Source organism: Chiroxiphia lanceolata, chromosome 28 (assembly GCF_009829145.1).
Source record: "Chiroxiphia lanceolata isolate bChiLan1 chromosome 28, bChiLan1.pri, whole genome shotgun sequence".
Classification (NCBI taxonomy): Eukaryota; Metazoa; Chordata; class Aves; order Passeriformes; family Pipridae; genus Chiroxiphia; species Chiroxiphia lanceolata.
In genome coordinates, this window is record NC_045664.1 from 4,846,295 (window position 1) to 4,861,559 (window position 15,265).

At 58.1% G+C, this 15,265-nt stretch overlaps 2 protein-coding genes across 9 annotated transcripts; both read left to right on the top strand.

Moving 5' to 3' along the window:
• Positions 1-53: 53 nt before the first annotated feature.
• LOC116799339 (disintegrin and metalloproteinase domain-containing protein 32-like) lies at positions 54-7,392 on the top strand. Of its 7 annotated transcripts, none has more exons than XM_032712404.1 (20): positions 54-279; positions 524-585; positions 723-801; positions 941-1,017; positions 1,142-1,334; positions 1,534-1,599; positions 1,838-1,909; positions 2,498-2,664; positions 3,099-3,180; positions 3,349-3,485; positions 4,026-4,212; positions 4,466-4,555; positions 4,812-5,010; positions 5,417-5,525; positions 5,851-6,034; positions 6,341-6,421; positions 6,520-6,631; positions 6,710-6,875; positions 7,072-7,198; positions 7,229-7,392. In XM_032712404.1, exons 1-20 carry the CDS (start codon positions 67-69, stop codon positions 7,334-7,336), a joined length of 2,511 nt encoding a protein of 836 aa, XP_032568295.1. In that variant the 5' UTR covers positions 54-66; the 3' UTR covers positions 7,337-7,392. The 7 variants fall into 7 exon arrangements, with proteins under 7 accessions (XP_032568295.1, XP_032568298.1, XP_032568292.1 ...); XM_032712407.1 differs by having other exon boundaries at positions 7,259-7,392; XM_032712401.1 differs by having other exon boundaries at positions 7,072-7,392.
• Positions 7,393-7,420: 28 nt separating this feature from the next.
• IDO2 (indoleamine 2,3-dioxygenase 2) lies at positions 7,421-14,374 on the top strand. 2 transcript variants are annotated; one of them, XM_032712410.1, is made up of 11 exons: positions 7,421-7,922; positions 7,975-8,130; positions 8,636-8,731; positions 9,266-9,385; positions 9,581-9,699; positions 10,022-10,036; positions 10,469-10,568; positions 10,759-10,876; positions 10,969-11,020; positions 12,776-12,924; positions 13,567-14,374. In XM_032712410.1, the coding sequence occupies exons 1-11, from the start codon at positions 7,722-7,724 to the stop codon at positions 13,935-13,937; spliced, it is 1,497 nt and encodes a 498-aa protein (XP_032568301.1). In that variant the 5' UTR covers positions 7,421-7,721; the 3' UTR covers positions 13,938-14,374. The 2 variants fall into 2 exon arrangements, with proteins under 2 accessions (XP_032568301.1, XP_032568300.1); XM_032712409.1 differs by having other exon boundaries at positions 7,421-8,130.
• The last annotated feature ends 891 nt before the right edge of the window (positions 14,375-15,265 follow it).

Sequence of the window (15,265 nt, forward strand, 5' to 3'; positions counted from 1 at the left end):
CGTTACCCATGAACAGTTACTGGTGGGCTGTTGGGCTGTTACCAGTGGGGCTGTTACCAGCCCGCAATGGGGCCACTGTGTGCGATGCCACCACTGCTGCTCCTGCTGCTCCTGGAGCTGCTGCATGAGGCCGGGCAGGGCCCCCCCGTGCCCTCCACCCCCCGGCTCTGGGCTCAGCCATGGGGGTCTCTGTCCCCTCTGGGGTGGCAGGTTCCATCCCAGATCACGATCCCACAGCGGCTGCCGGCAAACGTGACCGGAGTGACGTGGCTGCAGCAGGCACGGTGCTGGGGAGGGAGAGAGGGGAGATGGGGGGAAGGTGGAGGGGAGTGAGGTCTTCAGCTGCAGAGGAGAGCCAGGGGGGTGCAGATGTGCTGGCAGCTGTAATGGTGTCACCACAGCAGAGCTGCCAGCACAGCACCCGCTCTGTGCTCATCCCTGGTGTTCTCAGGGGGCCTCAGATGGTGCTGGTCCGACTCCCTGTTCCTAATTCTCCCTTTCTCTACTTTTCTGCACGCACAAGGACACAGTGTCCTACGTCCTGAGGATCGAGGGGAGGCCCTACACCATCCACCTGCAGCAGCAGTGAGTTGGCCCTGATGCTGCCCCTGCTGACAGTCACTGCCCCGTTCCCCGGTGGCTGCAGGACCTGCGAGAAGCCCGAGAAGCTCAGGGTGATGGATGTTGTTGTAGGTGCTTCACTTTGCACCTTTCTCTTGTAGTGCCTTTTTATCTGATGATTTCCAGATTTACGTGTCGGATGAGGAGGGCTCTTTGCCCCCTGATTCAGCCCAGATGGAGGTAACCTGCCTTGCTTTGGGGTGTTCGTACCCTAAGTGTCACGGCACCAATCTCTGCCCGGTGCAGCCAGTCCAGCTGTCTGGGTGAGAATCGCCCTCCCAGCCACAGAAGGGGCTCCCTGTCCTCTGTCACGCTGTAGGGAGGCTGCCACTACTGGGGGTACATCGATGGCTTCCCCAGCTCAGCAGTGACCCTCAGCACCTGCTCGGGGCTCAGGTAAGGTACCACAACGTCCCTGTGCTGCCCTGCCCCTGGGTGCTGCCAGGCTTTGCTGTGGTGAGCCCAGGGATGGCCTGGAGGCAGTGCCAGGAGTAAATGGCCAGTGCCACTGCCTTGGCAGGGGTTTGCTGCAGTTTGAGAACATCAGCTACGGGATCGAGCCCCTGGACGATTCCCCCGAGTTTGAGCACCTCGTGTATCGAGTGAGCGAGGAGGACACAGCAGGTTCCTTCCCGGCCCACAGCCCCCCCGGGAGAGGGCTGGGTGGGCTGGTGGCAGAGGAGACCTTGGCCAAGGCCCACGGGGGTGACGAGGTGAGCGGTGCCTGCCCTTGCAGTGCTGCTGTTGTCCTGTCCCTGAGGAGGAGCCTGATCCCACAGGGAGCTTTGGCCGGATGCTTGGCCACAAGCTTTGAAAGGAGGCTTGAGCAGCACAGCAAAGGGCAGTGGTGAGGGGCCAGAGAACACAGGGGTCTGTCCACTGGAGTACATTGGAGCCCATTTTCTCTTCCAGCTCCTCTGGGCTGCAGCACAATCTCCCAAATACCTCACAGTGTACGTGGTTTTGGACAGCGCTTTGGTGAGTCTGTGCCAGACACTCTCCTTGCCTCTGCCTGACTTCTGTGAGCAGGGAAATGGTGCCATCTCCCAGCTTGTACAGGGATTTGTTTTCCCTTTCGAAAAATTACGTGTCCTGTGGATTTTGAAGGAAAGAAGGAGTGCAAATTTGTAGCTCACATCTCCGTGGCTGGGTGCTGGGAATCATCTCAGTGTTCTGATATTATTCTGTACTTACATCCTCTTGGGTTGTTTTTCAGTACAACTATATGGGGTCAGACCCGAATGCTGTCACACAGAAGATAATCCAGGCTTTCAATTTAGTCAACAATGTGAGTTTTAAAGTCTGATTTGTACTGCAGTAAGATAGGGGTGGGCAGGGGTGATGTTACTAGTGGTCACCTCTCTCCTAGCTGCTTTTGGGTTTAGGAGGAGGTTATGTAAAAAATTCCAACTTTCCCAAGAAGGTTTTTCCTCTGGGTGTCAGTCTGCTGCAAAAGAACATCCTTCCCCATGCAGTGGCCATGTCTCGTGCAGATGGACAGAACACAGGCAGTTTGCCAAAACCCAGCATTGCTCCCCTCTCCACACAGCAGATCCCTGTTCTCACTGATCCAATTAACCTGCTTCCTCTCAGGTGCTTATAAACAGCTTCCAATCCTGTTCTTCACTCCACTGGTGCCATTATGGTTCATGTGTGCAATGAGAAATTAGTCCCAAAATCCCTAAGGCCTTCCTATGAAGTTACTGGGCTTTGGCTCAGGCCTCTTGCTATTTTTCTCTATTTTTTAGGTGTGTTCATTCTTTTTGGCTACAGATGTCATTGAGGGGCTGACAGCAGCAGTTGGCTTTTCCCATGTGTTTGTGAGCAGAGTTCAAAAGGGAAGGTCTGTGAGAAGGTGTTTCCTTTCTGCTTTCAGATGTTTAGTCCCCTTAACGTCACCATTGTGCTGTCCTCCCTGGAGCTGTGGGCAAAGGGAGATAAAATACAGACAGCAGGGGACCCAGATGACCTTCTGCAGCGATTTTTACAGTGGAAACAGTTGACCCTGGCACTGCAGGCTCATGATATTGCTTTTCTCTTAGGGTAAGATAAGGGTTCCTTAGCACTAAAGGTTACGTAGTAGAGATCACTCAGACCAATGTAGGTTGAACTACGAAGATTCCCATGACAAATGCTTTTTTGAAAAGCCATAATTCTTACACAATTCCTGATTTCTTAATATTCTGGAAGCGTTTCTTCCAAGGCATTCCTTCCAACCAGCTCTTCTGTGGCAGTGCAGCAGCCACGGTGGTGCCATCCCATCCAATCCCATTCCATCCCATCCCACCTGCCCTGGCTGAGGAGAGGCTCCACAGGCTCTGGCACTGGACACACTGTCACACAGAGCCCATCCCAGCTCCCCCAGGGACAGCAGAGCCATCGGGGCCACTGGAGGGGACTGTGGCTGTACAGACCCACTGACCCACAGCCATGGGGTGTCCCGGGCTGGGTGACCAGTGCACTCCCCTCTGTTCCAGGTACAGGGACCAAGGAGCACCTGTGGGTGCAGCGGCTCTGGGAAAGGCTTGTCAGAGAGATGCTGCTGCTGCAGTGGCCCTGGTACAGTCCCACCTGCCCCCTGCCTCTCCCCAACCAGCCCACGTGGCCGAGAACCCCGAGCTCGCCCATGGGCAGCAGGGCGGGGATGGGTGGGAGTATCCACGTCCAGAGCAGGGGGCTCTGCAGGGAATGCTCAGCCGTGGCATCCTGGCTCTCTCCTCCCTCCAGCACCACGGGAAGGCGACGCTGGAGTCCTTCTCTGTCCTGCTGGCACAGGTGCTGGGCCGCAGCCTGGGCGTGAGCTCCGACGGCCCCCGAGCCTGCGGCTGTGCCGGGCGCGGCTGCATCATGAGCCCCTCAGCACTGTGAGTGGGCTGGGGGTGGTCACGGGGTGTCCCCTCCTCAGGGGTGTCCCCAGCAAATGTCATTCCATGGCAAAAATTATGACAAATTAGAATCATGGAGTCATGGAATCGCATCGAGTCCAACCTGTGACCGATCACCACCTTGTCAACTGGACCAGAGCACTTTGTGCCAGGTCCAGTCATTCCTTGGACAGCTCCAGGGGTGGTGGCTCCACTGCCTCCCTGGGCAGCCCCTTCCAATGCCTGAACACCCCTTCAGTGAACAAATACCTGCTTTTATTCCTTTGAGACCGAAAAAAAGGAATAATTAAATAGCAATTCAGTGCTTAATTTGACAAAAGAGACCTTTGCTCTCCAAAACGAGGGTACTTATGTTTCTCAGTCTCCGTTAATGAGCTTTAGACCAGGTGAACTGACAGACCCCCAGGGCCATCGTGCCCTGTGCCGGTGTCTGGGCGAGCCCTTGACTTGCACAGAGGTTTGGAGAGAGCGAGGGGTGGTGAATGCATAACACATAAACTGAAAATTGCTTTATTTTAGCCATTTCAGTGGGGCAAAAGCCTTCAGCAACTGCAGCGTCAGAGACTTTGAGACCTTCCTGAAGCAGGGCAGAGGCGTGTGCCTCTTCAACAGACCCCGCCTGAGGTCCCTGTCCCCCCGGAGCGGGGCCTTCTGTGGCAATGGGGTGGTGGAGCCGGGCGAGCAGTGCGACTGCGGGGCACCCCAGGTGGGTGCCACGGGAACCGCGGCTAAATCCCTGCATTTGGGATGAGGGAATAACGAACCCTTGAGGCTGAGGGCCCCACTGCAGCAGGGGGCAGCCCAGAAGGGTTGTGTTGGGTTTGAGATGGCACCAGTCTGGTGGCAGCTTTGCCCGTTTGTTCTGCTCAGTATTGCCCAAGTGTAGCCTCCTGGGGAGAAGGAGGAAGAGTGGGGGTACAGAAAAGTAGAATAATGTGGGTTTTGCCATGTTTCCCCAGCAATGCCTGCATGACAAGTGCTGCACTTGGAGATGTCGGCTTATGCCGAAAGCGAGATGTGCCTCTGGACCGTGTTGTAAAAATTGTCAGGTGAGGCACACTTTTATAATTATCACAAAATCATTGTTTATTTTTGGAGAAGTAGTATGTCCCCATGCTGAGGGATGGAGCCAAACTTCCTGCTGTGCAACGGGAGAGGCTCCCGGGGTTGGGCTTCCTGGGAACCCTCGGGGGGATCGTCCTGGGCAGTGTCACACGAGTGTGGTGACCCGAGTGCCCGGCAGCAGGAGGGGCTGTGTGGGCTCAGCCTGGCAGGGGAGGGTGGAGAGCTCTTCCTGCTCTCCAGTTCAGGAAGAAGAACTCTCTGTGCCGCCCCACCTCGGACTCCCAGTGTGACCTGCCCGAGTTCTGCAGCGGCTCCTCGGGGTCCTGCCCGCCCGACGTGTACGTGCAGGACGGGCACAGCTGCGAGCGCGGCACCGGCTACTGCTACCAGGGACGCTGCCAGTCCCTGGACCTGCAGTGCCAGAGGCTCTACGGGAAAGGTAACGGGCTCTTCTGGTGGCACTGGCACTGGCTGGGGGCGGGATGATGATGTTCAGTGCTCTCCAGTGCACCGGCCTCGGGTAAGAGTGGGGCACCGGGAGGGAAGGGCACAGCCTTAGGAAAGTGTTTCAAGCTTGGGTTTGGCTCTGGTTAATGAAGTCCCCCAGTGCTTCAGAGATAACAATGGAAGTGACAAAAAGCAAATTGTCACGTGTGGGTGAACTCTATCAGAGGACTGCCCCATTTGCTACTCCCTTGCTGATTTCTGGGGTTCAGGGCTGCTGGGGGTTTGCCAGGGCAGGGACAGGAATGTTTTCTCTAATTAAAGGAGGAAAAATGAAGTTATTATAGTATGTCCCTTTGTGTTCCTTTGAACTATAACAAATATAATTGCTAAACTTGCAGATTCAAAGAGTGCTCCTGTGGCCTGTTATGAGGAGATCAACAGCCAGCGGGACAGGTTTGGGCACTGCGGGTTCAAGACAGGCCGTGGGTACCAAGGCTGTTCTTGGAGGTACGCTGGGGAGGGGGCACTGGCACTGGCTCTGTCAAAATGCATATTTAACTGGGACTGGGCAGTCAAGGGGAGTGTCAAAACTCCAGTTCATAATGAGATTTGTGAAGCAATAAATAGTTCTCTGTGCGTTGTCCTTGTTTTGGCTTCTCTCCTTATGTCACAGATCCTCTCTCGGACTTCCCAGTCCTGCTGATGTTTTCCCACACTGCTCCAGAATACGCTGTTTAATGTTCCTGTGTTCATCAGGCAGTACATGTGTGTGTGTGTGTGTGTGTGTGTGTGTGTGTGTGTCACACACATCCTGTGCAAACTGGCTTTCCAGGAATCTCAGGTGTGGGAAGTTGGTCTGCACGTACCCGTCCAGCAACCCCTTCCGATCAACTGCTGCCGCCGTGATTTACGCCCGAGTGAGGAAGCATTTGTGTGTCTCTATGAACTATCTGAATGCATCAGCATTGCTGGATCCACTTCTGGTCCCACCAGGGACAAAATGTGGCTCTGAAAGGGTGAGGAAGCTCTTTGTAATCATCTGAAATGACAGATGTAAACTGTAAATATTAAGAAGGTTTTAGAAACACTTGCTCCTTGCAGCAGTGTGCCAGGTATTTTAAAACACTATAAACCCCTGCAAACATTGCATAAAGGTTTGGTGGTGTGTGAGCACAAGGCATGACCCAGCCCCAGAGCAGAACTGTAGCTTTTTTTGTTGGTTTTTTTTTTTAGAAATAGTGTGTTTTCCTTCCCCTTTGGGCCTGCTGAGCACTGTGTGGGTGAGGCAGTGCTGGGCTGGAGCTGCTGTGGTTTTTTCCCAGGTGTGTATAAACAACACGTGTCACCCACGCTCGGTGCTGGGGTTCAGGTGTGACAGCCAGGTGATGTGCCACGGCCACGGCGTGAGTCCCCCGGGGCTGGGGGGGCTGCAGAGGGGCTGCAGGGGGGCAGGTCCTGTGAGCTCATTGCACACCTCTACCCCCACCCCTGGCTGTTCCAGGTGTGCAACAACAAGGGCAATTGTCACTGCTACCCGGGCTGGAGGCCCCCCAGCTGCCAGAGGAGGGGCTCTGGGGGGAGCGTGGACAGCGGCTTCCAGCTGATGGAGGGAGGTGGGTACAGGCAGCTGAGGGGGGATGGCGTGGGCAGGGGTGGTGGTGCCCTGTGCCAGCTGGGCTGTCTCCTGCCAGGCCTGCCCCTGCAGCGAGCGCTGGAGCATGGGCAACTGGCCTGGCTGGTGCTGGGCTCCAGCCTCGTCCTGCTCATCCTTGCCTCGGCCATCGTCCTCATCCTCATCCTGTGGCAGCAGGAGGTGCTGGGCTGGTGCCATGGGCAGCGACCGCAGGGCACAGAGGGGTGAGTGGGGCCCTGCCTGGGGCTGGATCCTCAGGGAGGGCAGGGGAGAAGATGAGGTGATTCCCCAGGGATGTATGGGGTGATTCCCAGGTGAGGCATGAGCATATTCCCCAAGGCTGAGGTCATCTCTGGACTGAGGTGGCCCTGGGAGACTGAGACCACCCTGAGTCAAGTCAGGGCTGAGGCACCTCTCCAGGTCTCCCCACAGCACCAGCCAGGACGTGGACAGGGAGCTGGAGCCAGACCCAGAGCTGAACCTGGAGTCAGATGCAGAGCTGGACCCAGAGCTGCAGACAGACCTGGAGCTGGACCCGGAGCTGAAGGCAGATCTAGAGCTGGACCCAGAGATGAAGGCAGACCTCGAGCTGGACCCAGAGCTACAGACAGACCTGGAGCTGCACCCGGAGCTGAAGGCAGACGTGGGCCCAGCACTGGAGCTGGAGCAGCACCACGGGCACTGATTAAAGGCATTGGGCAGAGCCGGTGCTGTGGCCGGTGCCCCCTGGTTTTATGCTTACACAGTTTGTGCCTTTTGTCAGAGGAACAGGAAGAGTGCAGGGTGGATGTGGGGTCCCAGCCTTGTTCGGTCCCTTTCAGCCCCATTTCATCCATCTCCACCCTGAGGGCAGCAGGAGCCTCTTGGCACCGATCAGCCCCAGGTAAGGAGGTTGGCTCCTGCATGTCACCATTAGGTCAGCAGCCCATGGCACACTAGTTTGGCATTGCCAGGATCCTGGAGAACCCCACCTGCAGGGACAGTGGCCCTGAGCTGCCACCCCAGGCCCCCTCGATGCAGCATCCCATGGGAGCCTGGCAGCCCCTCGGGGTGGTCCAGGGGGGAAGCCAATGACACCCCTTAGCGAGGGCAAGGGAGGTCCCCCAAGCCTTCTCCATGGGAACAGAGATCAGTGTTTGCTCCATGACAAAGCCTTATCTGCAACCTTTACCCGTGTTTGCTCAGACCCTCTGGCCATTGGGTGGCCGGGCCTGGCTCCCCCCAAGACAAGGTACATTCCTGCTGCAGGACAGGCGGCGCTGGCTCAGCACATCCTGCCGGGGCAGCCAGGCCACAGCACACCCCGAGCCCACGGCCCAGCACATCCTGCCAGGGCAGCCAGGCCACAGCACACCCCAAGCCCACGGCCAGCACCCAGCGATGGAGGCTGGCGATGGCACAGAGGAGCCCCCGCTGCCCCTGGCACTGAGCAGGTTCCAGGTCTCCGAGGAGTTCGGCTTCCTGCTTCCTGATCCTCTGGTAGGAGCTGGCTGTGCCCCCATCTGCATGCTACTGAGAGGAAAAGAGAGGGGTTGTGAGCAGCTTTCTGGAGGGGGGGGTTGATTTGGCTACAAAGAGCAGTGAGGAAGGCAGGGGCTGTTTTGGTACAGGCAGTTTCATAGGACAAACCCCTCACTTTCAAATGACAGAAGTGGCTGCAGCAAGTGGCTGGGGGGAGAGGAGAATGAGCTTTGCCATTTAAACACTGGCCTTGGCTCTACAGGATTTTGGGGAGCACGAGAAGAGCAGTCACTCTGCAGGTCTCCCGTGTCCAAAGCGGGGCCGTTGATCACTGGGCTGGCTCCACAGTGGGAGTGCAGGGGCACAGACAGGTCGTGTTCATCACCCGTTAATTTGTGACCACGCAGGCTCCTGTTACAGGAGAGGGAACCAGACACGAGCCATCAGCCCTGATGTGCGAGGCTGGGTGGGTGCTGGGAGCCTGGGCACATTCACAGCCCCCCCTCTGCCTCTCTCCACCAAGACAGAGCTGCCAGAGCCCTACAGCCCCTGGATGGAGGTTGCCCACGAGCTGCCCCAGCTGATCGCCAGCCACCGGCTCCGCTCCCGCGTTCACCAGGTACCGTGTTCTCCTCCCTGCCTCTGGAGCTCTCTCAAACCTCGGTCTGACACAGCAGCATCTGCAAAACGCGTGGGAAAGCAACTCAGCAGCACGGCCGTGTCCTGAGCCAGGGCTGACACCAGGGACAGCAAAGCCTTCACATCGGCACAGAAGCAGAGCCGGGAGGCAGCAGCCAGTGAGGGCTGGAGCAGGGCGAGCAGGGGCCCTCTAGATGTCACAAGAGCCGTGTCTCATCCCAGCCGTGCTCCCTGCCAAGGACCCCTCTGGCACGCAGGGATCAGCTGCTCCCGCAGGCATCCCAGGACCGGGAAGAGGGGCACCTTTTTGAGGAAAATCCTACGGATTACTGTCCCTGCTCACAAACCAGCAGAAGTGGAACAGGAGCAAATCCTGCAGGGTGGGTGGGAAGGGAGGTTTGGAGGCAGAGAGAGGCATTTAGGAGGGTTCACCCTGGCAGGTGGGACAGACCCCACCACGGGGGCCCTTGGCACTGCCGGCCTTGCCCCTTGCTCCCAAGGATTTCCCTGGCAGATGCCGCAGCTGAGCACCCGGCACCTCCGAGGACGTGAGGAGCTGCACTTGGCACACCTGGTGCTCAGCTTCATCACCATGGGCTACGTCTGGCAGGAGGGCGAGGAGGGCACTGTGCAGGTAACAACAACGCAGAGCAGGTTCACCTGCTCCTTGGGATCCGGGGGCTGATGCTGCTCCCACGGAACTCATCCCACAGGAGCAAAGCAGCTGCAGCAGGAGTGTGACCCCTCGTGCCCGGCTGGTGCCCACACACGGGCACCGTTCAGCATCCTGGCAGCGTCCCCATCTTCCCCTGTGCTTTGTGCCGTCCAGGTCCTGCCCCGAAACCTCGCCGTCCCCTACTGGGAGGTCTCCGAGGCCCTGGGCCTCCCGCCCATCCTCAGCCACGCAGACTTTGTGTTGGCCAACTGGAGGAGGAAGGACCCCAACGGGTAAACGGGCAAACGCCGGAGGACGAAGCGCGGCTCCTCCCGCGCTCCGGCAGCAGCAACGAGCAGGTGCCGGGGACAGACGGTTCCCAAACTGCTCCTGTTCTGCCAAACCCCCTTGAACCCCCCACCATCGCTGGGGTGGCTCCTCACGGGCGGACACAGGAACCCTGTGGGGACGTGGGTGCCTGTGGGAGCAGCCCCTGGGGACAACTCCCCCGTTCCCTGCAGAGCACAGCCCGTCACCAGAACAATTTATAATGCTCCTCTCTCTCTCTCCCGCATTTTCTCGTGCATTTGTTGGCCATAACTGAAACGCCTTCAGGCCTCTGGAAATCGAGTAAGTAGTTAAGATGCTCGTTTATTTTCTCACGGTGTTGGTTTTGTTTGGATGGGCTCAGCTCTCCAGCACTGCAGGGTTCTGCTTAGGCTGAGCCTCTCTCGATGTGCACACAAAACAACACCAGGGTTTGTCTCACAAATGCCACTGAGATGACAGCAAAGTGACTGCAGCAGAGCGTGGGCTGCTCTGTCTGTGCAGGTCCAGCACCCATGGGCCGTGGGAAGGGCATGGGGAGGGTGGTGGGTGCCTCCAAACCAGACCAGACCAGCTCCCCCTTTGCTCTGTGCCAGCTCCTCTCTGCCTGGGGTGCAGATAAGAGGCTCTGCAGCCTGGGAGTGTTTTGTTCCAAGAGCTCAGCAGGTCCTGTGGTGTGCAGGGAAATCCTGAGTCACAACACCACTAATCCCTCTCCTTGGCTGCTCCGTGCAGGAACCTGGACCCCATCATCACCCTGCCCGGGGGAGAGAGCCTGCGGGGCTTCGTCCTCGTCACCCTCCTGGTTGAGAAAGCAGCTGTGCCTGGTATCAAGGTGGGTACCACCCTGTCCCAGGGCTTTTTGCTCACCTGGAAAGTGCCCACAGGTGCTCCCACGAGGTGACCCTGTCCCCTGCATGTGGACTGGGAAGGAGCAGAGCTGGCATAGGTGGCAGTGAGTGTCCAGAGCCGCTGTACACAGGTATCCCACTCCCTGTCACTTGGTGTTCTCCCTTCTCTCACAGGCAATCGTCAGGGCCCTTCATGCCATCCTGCAGCACGATGAGGAGACCCTGCAGAGAGCCCTGGAGGAGCTGGCAGGGGCCATCGAGGCCATGAGGGAGGCACTGAGGCGGATGCACGGTGAGAGCAGCCCCAGCCAGGCAGTGTCTGCACAGCCACACACATGTTGGTGTGACTGGCAGCCAGCTCTGACCTCACTGATTTCCTCCTAGACCACGTGGATCCTGCAGTGTTCTATGCTGTGATCCGCATCTTTCTCTCTGGGTAAGTGCAGGGGGTTTCCCTTCAGACCCACCATGCTGGCAGCTCCCAGGGCCGGGGGGAACTGGGAATGTGCTGGGAAGGGGCAGCCCAGGTGGGACATGGGGTCCCCCAGGGCAAGGTGGGGACGAGCCCTATGTCTGGCAGTGATGCTCCTCGGGGTGTCATGATCCTGTCCCTTGGGAGTTCCCAGGCACTGGATCTGCTGGGCACAGACCAGGGCTGAGGGCTGGGTCTGCCCCCCTCCACCCACACTCCATCCCACGCTTCAGCTCAGCCCTGAGAAGGCCTCTGTGCCCCAACAGCCAGAACTGTGCACAAATGAATCATTCCTGCTCTTGGCCGAACAGTTTTGACAGCAGAAGAGGAATTTCTCTTCACTTCCACGCTGTGCACACAAGGCTGCGAAGCCGAGCGGAGGCTCTTCCCACTGCACGTTAAGGAAACATCCCTAACAAGCCTCTTGCTGCTGCTCTGATACAATTCTGTCAATTGGAAAAAACAAAATATCCCCCAGACACTGAAAAAGCCATTTGGGCAAGGCAGAATCACAGCCCTGAGAGCCCAGCGTGGCATGTTCCCCATCCCTCAGCATCCCTGCGGGGCTGCAGCTTCCACAGCCGCTCGCTCCCGGGCTGCTCAGGGGGGTTCTATTTTTATTTCTCTCCGGCATGTCTCAGCATTCCCAAGTCAAAAGGCTCCGTGCATCCTGATTAGGTTTCTCTTATTTTTTTCATCCAAGCTGACCTTGTCTTGATGGTCATCAGCCTGGAAAAACATGCCTTTAAAATTCCCTTCTGCTTATAAGAACTTCCCACTAGTAGAGGTTACTATAAATACAACCCTGGGAGAACTAAAAATATTCTGGTATTTGATAATGAATCTATTTTCTGTGCAGTTTGTGCAAAATGTGTCCCTGCAGCCCCACAGCCCGAGCAGCCTCCCAGGACGGAGCATTCTGCAGGAGGTCAACAGATATTTTTGCGCCAGGCACTTTGTTTCCCTGAAATCGTAACTCTTCTCTTTGTTTGGGAGCGAGCACTTCTCCGTTTCTGCACAGTGGGGGCTGACAGGCTCTGAGTTCAGGGTGTGTGGGGGGAGCTCCTGGCTCCCAGCCCGCCCAGGACCAGCAGCTTCAGAGGGAGGAAATCCCATCCCAGCCTTGTTATCTGTGGAGATAAATAGAGGCAGCCTGACCCAGCCTCTACTTATCCTTTAAATGCTTTTAGAGATGTAACCTTGAGTAACAGGAACAAAGGAAAATCCAAAGTACAAACTTCAGGGACTCAGAGAAGCATTTGGGTGACTCTACCTGCTGCTTATTCGAATGGCCACTGGCATTCAAGGAATTGTTGTTGTGCCACTACTGCCCAGACAAGTGCCCCCTCCCTCCCCAAGGCAGCTCTGCTCACACAAACCTTCCCGAGCTGGAGCAGGAGGTGCAGCCAGGCAGGGCAGGGTGTCCCAGCACCACGCCACAGGGTGCTCACCAGGGCATGGTGACCCCAGAGAACAATCCCTAGCTCCTGGCAAAGGAAAATTAAGGATTCCTCCCTGCACCCACAGCCTCGTGGTGCACCTTGGCACAGCATTTGATTTCCAAGTTCATCTCCCGTGTGAGGAGGGCTGGCACCGCTGAGTGAGGAGGGGTCAGGCCAGGAAGGTTTTGTTCCATCTTGCCAGCCCAGAGTCCCCTCTCACAGTCCCTGTCCCCAGCTGCCCCACGGGCACTGCCTGACCGCCGTGTCTCCCGCCCAGCTGGAAGGACAATCCTGCCATGCCGGCCGGGCTGGTCTATGAGGGGGTGTCCGAGGAGCCCCTGGCGTTCTCGGGGGGCAGCGCAGCTCAGAGCACGGTCCTGCACGCCTTCGATGAGCTGCTGGGGATCCGCCACAGCCAGGACACCGGTGAGCCACACGCCTTTCCTTTTCCAGGCAAATAAGGGGCAGGGGAAGAGATGAGCCGGAGCAATTCCCACGGCTGTGCCAGCTCTGCCAGCCAGCAGCACACGTGCCCATCTCTGGGCCCAGGCTCTGCCCAGTTCCTTAGGTTACAAATGAGGCTCTGGTGGGTGCTTCCTCACCGTGATAAATTCCCAAAAGGACACACTCTGCTTTTTGCCTGTCAACCTTTTACTGAGTTTATCTGTGGGCCCAGAGATGAGGGAGCAGAGCCTGCCTGCATCCTGCCAGTGATTTACCCCATCCATTCAGAGAGTTGGTCCAGCCACAACAGAAATATTTACCAGAAATTGACAAAACCACTCTACTAGCAAAAAAACCCCAAAATAAACCAAACCAAATGGCTGAGAGCAGGGCTAAAACCTGTCTTTTGGAGTTAAGACCAACCCTAATGGAGCACTGACCTAGTATGGGTTTTCTTTCTCACTGAGTTGGAGGCAGAGCAGAGGAAGCTGTGCAGGCTCTCAGCACCACCAGCACCGTGGTCCCTGCAAACCGTGCCAGCAGCAGAGCTCTGGGCTGGCTTCTCTCTGGGGCCTTTAATCCACATACCCATAACTTATTCCACCCTTTGCCGGTGTCTTGCAGCCTCCTTCCTGCACAGGATGAGGAACTACATGCCCCCGCCCCACAGAGCCTTCGTGGAGGAGATCCAGCGTGGCCCGTCCCTGAGGCAGCACGTGCTGTCCCGCGGGGACGGGCGGCTCCGCGGGGCCTTCAACCGCTGCGTGTCTGCACTGACAGACTTCAGGTCCTACCACATCACCGTGGTCACCAAGTACGTGGCCGTGGCGGCGGCCAAAGCCAGGGCCGGGCGGGCAGAGCCCGGTGCCAGGGCTGGCCCTGCCCTGGGGAAGGCCCCGTCTGCGCTGGAGGCCAAAGGCACGGGCGGGTCCCACATCTTCAGCTTCCTCAAGAGCATCAGGGACACCACCAGGGAGGGGATGATAAGTGCCTGAGGTGCCCCGAGGGTCGGCAGGGTACTGCCCATGGTGGGTGCAGGAGGCCGGGCGGCCCCTCTGTCCGTCTGCAGCACAGGAGCCAAGGTCCAAAACCTCCCCTCGGCAGCATCACTCCCACCCGTGCGTGTCTGGGACACGAGGAACGTGCTCGGGGCTGCCGAGGGAGGACAGTGCTGCTGCTTCCCCCCCTCCAGCAGGCACCCAGTGAGCTCAGCATCCCCCCCACGGCCTGGAGACGGGTACAGTGTCCTCCCGTGGCACTGGCATCAGCACATCGTCCCAAGGTAGCAGGGTGGGTGCAGCTCCTCCCACGGCACCGGGAAGAGCCGCGTCCCTGCCAGCCCCGCCTGCTGCCAGCAGCACCCCAGGGGTCGGGGCTGCTGGGCACGGGGGGTTACACGGACGAATAAAGCAGCGAATCCCGATCCAGCCGTGTTGCCAGGCCCTGTGTCCGTCGCGACATCCCAGGGCTGCTGCTCCATCGCGAGGTGGCGGCAGAAACCCGCGTTTGGCTGCGGCGCGGACGATCCCGCGGCAGAGGAACGGGCGGGCGGCAGGAGAAGCAAAACACTGGGGGGGCTGCGGGGGGAGCCTCTGTTCCTCAAGGGCTCGGGATGTCACAGGGGCAAAGCTGCAACGCTGGGGCTCACACGGGCTTTGCCTTCCTGAGTCTCAGTAACACCGCGCTGTAGCGGGGGACACGACGGGACGCGGCTTCCTCGAGGGGACAGCGAGGGAAAAATAGATGGACAAACCCAGGGCTCTGAGCAGGGACCTGCAGCAGGACAACACCCAGCCCGGTGCCAGGGTCAGCCCACCGTGGAGGCTCCCACGATCCAGACCCGGCGGGTGAAGTGAGAGCCGGGGACAGCCCCGTGCTGGGCCCCGACGGCTCCGGGTGCCGCTCCCCGGCCCGGGGCTGCAGGAACCGGCTCACCCCGCCGGGCTGGGCTGGGTAGGCAGAGCCTGGCGCCAAGAGCAGGGATAAACCTTTTTTCTTACAGAGCCAGGTGCCCAAGTTGCCCTTTTATAGCAAGAGAGCACGCCCAAATTCCTTGGAATCCTCATCTTTAGGGAAATCAGGCCATATGGCTCCGTTTTGCCTGCCCAGGTTTTGCTGGCACGGCCACCAGAGACAGGTTTCACACCCAATCAGTGTCTTGGTGCAAAAATAGCCCTGGCAGTGCCCCTTCTGCACTACCAGCAGAGAGTCAAGGTCCTTTGAAATGAGGCATCATTCCCATAAGGGCAACAAGAAGCTCAGCACGCCGCAGCTTGAATTATTAAAGGTCTTGCTAAATTGTATTTTGTGCCCTTTTTTGAAA

Coding starts and splice junctions, on each gene's coding strand:
- LOC116799339 (XM_032712401.1), top strand. CDS start 67: ATGGGGCCACTGTGTGCGATGCCACCACTGCTGCTCCTGCTGCTCCTG. Junction 3,181..3,348: donor CTGCTGCTGCAGTGGCCCTG/GTACAGTCCCAC, acceptor TCCTCCCTCCAG/CACCACGGGAAGGCGACGCT. Junction 4,213..4,465: donor GCGACTGCGGGGCACCCCAG/GTGGGTGCCACG, acceptor ATGTTTCCCCAG/CAATGCCTGCATGACAAGTG.
- IDO2 (XM_032712409.1), top strand. CDS start 7,768: ATGGGAACAGAGATCAGTGTTTGCTCCATGACAAAGCCTTATCTGCAA. Junction 10,569..10,758: donor CAGCTGTGCCTGGTATCAAG/GTGGGTACCACC, acceptor CTTCTCTCACAG/GCAATCGTCAGGGCCCTTCA. Junction 10,877..10,968: donor GGCACTGAGGCGGATGCACG/GTGAGAGCAGCC, acceptor ATTTCCTCCTAG/ACCACGTGGATCCTGCAGTG.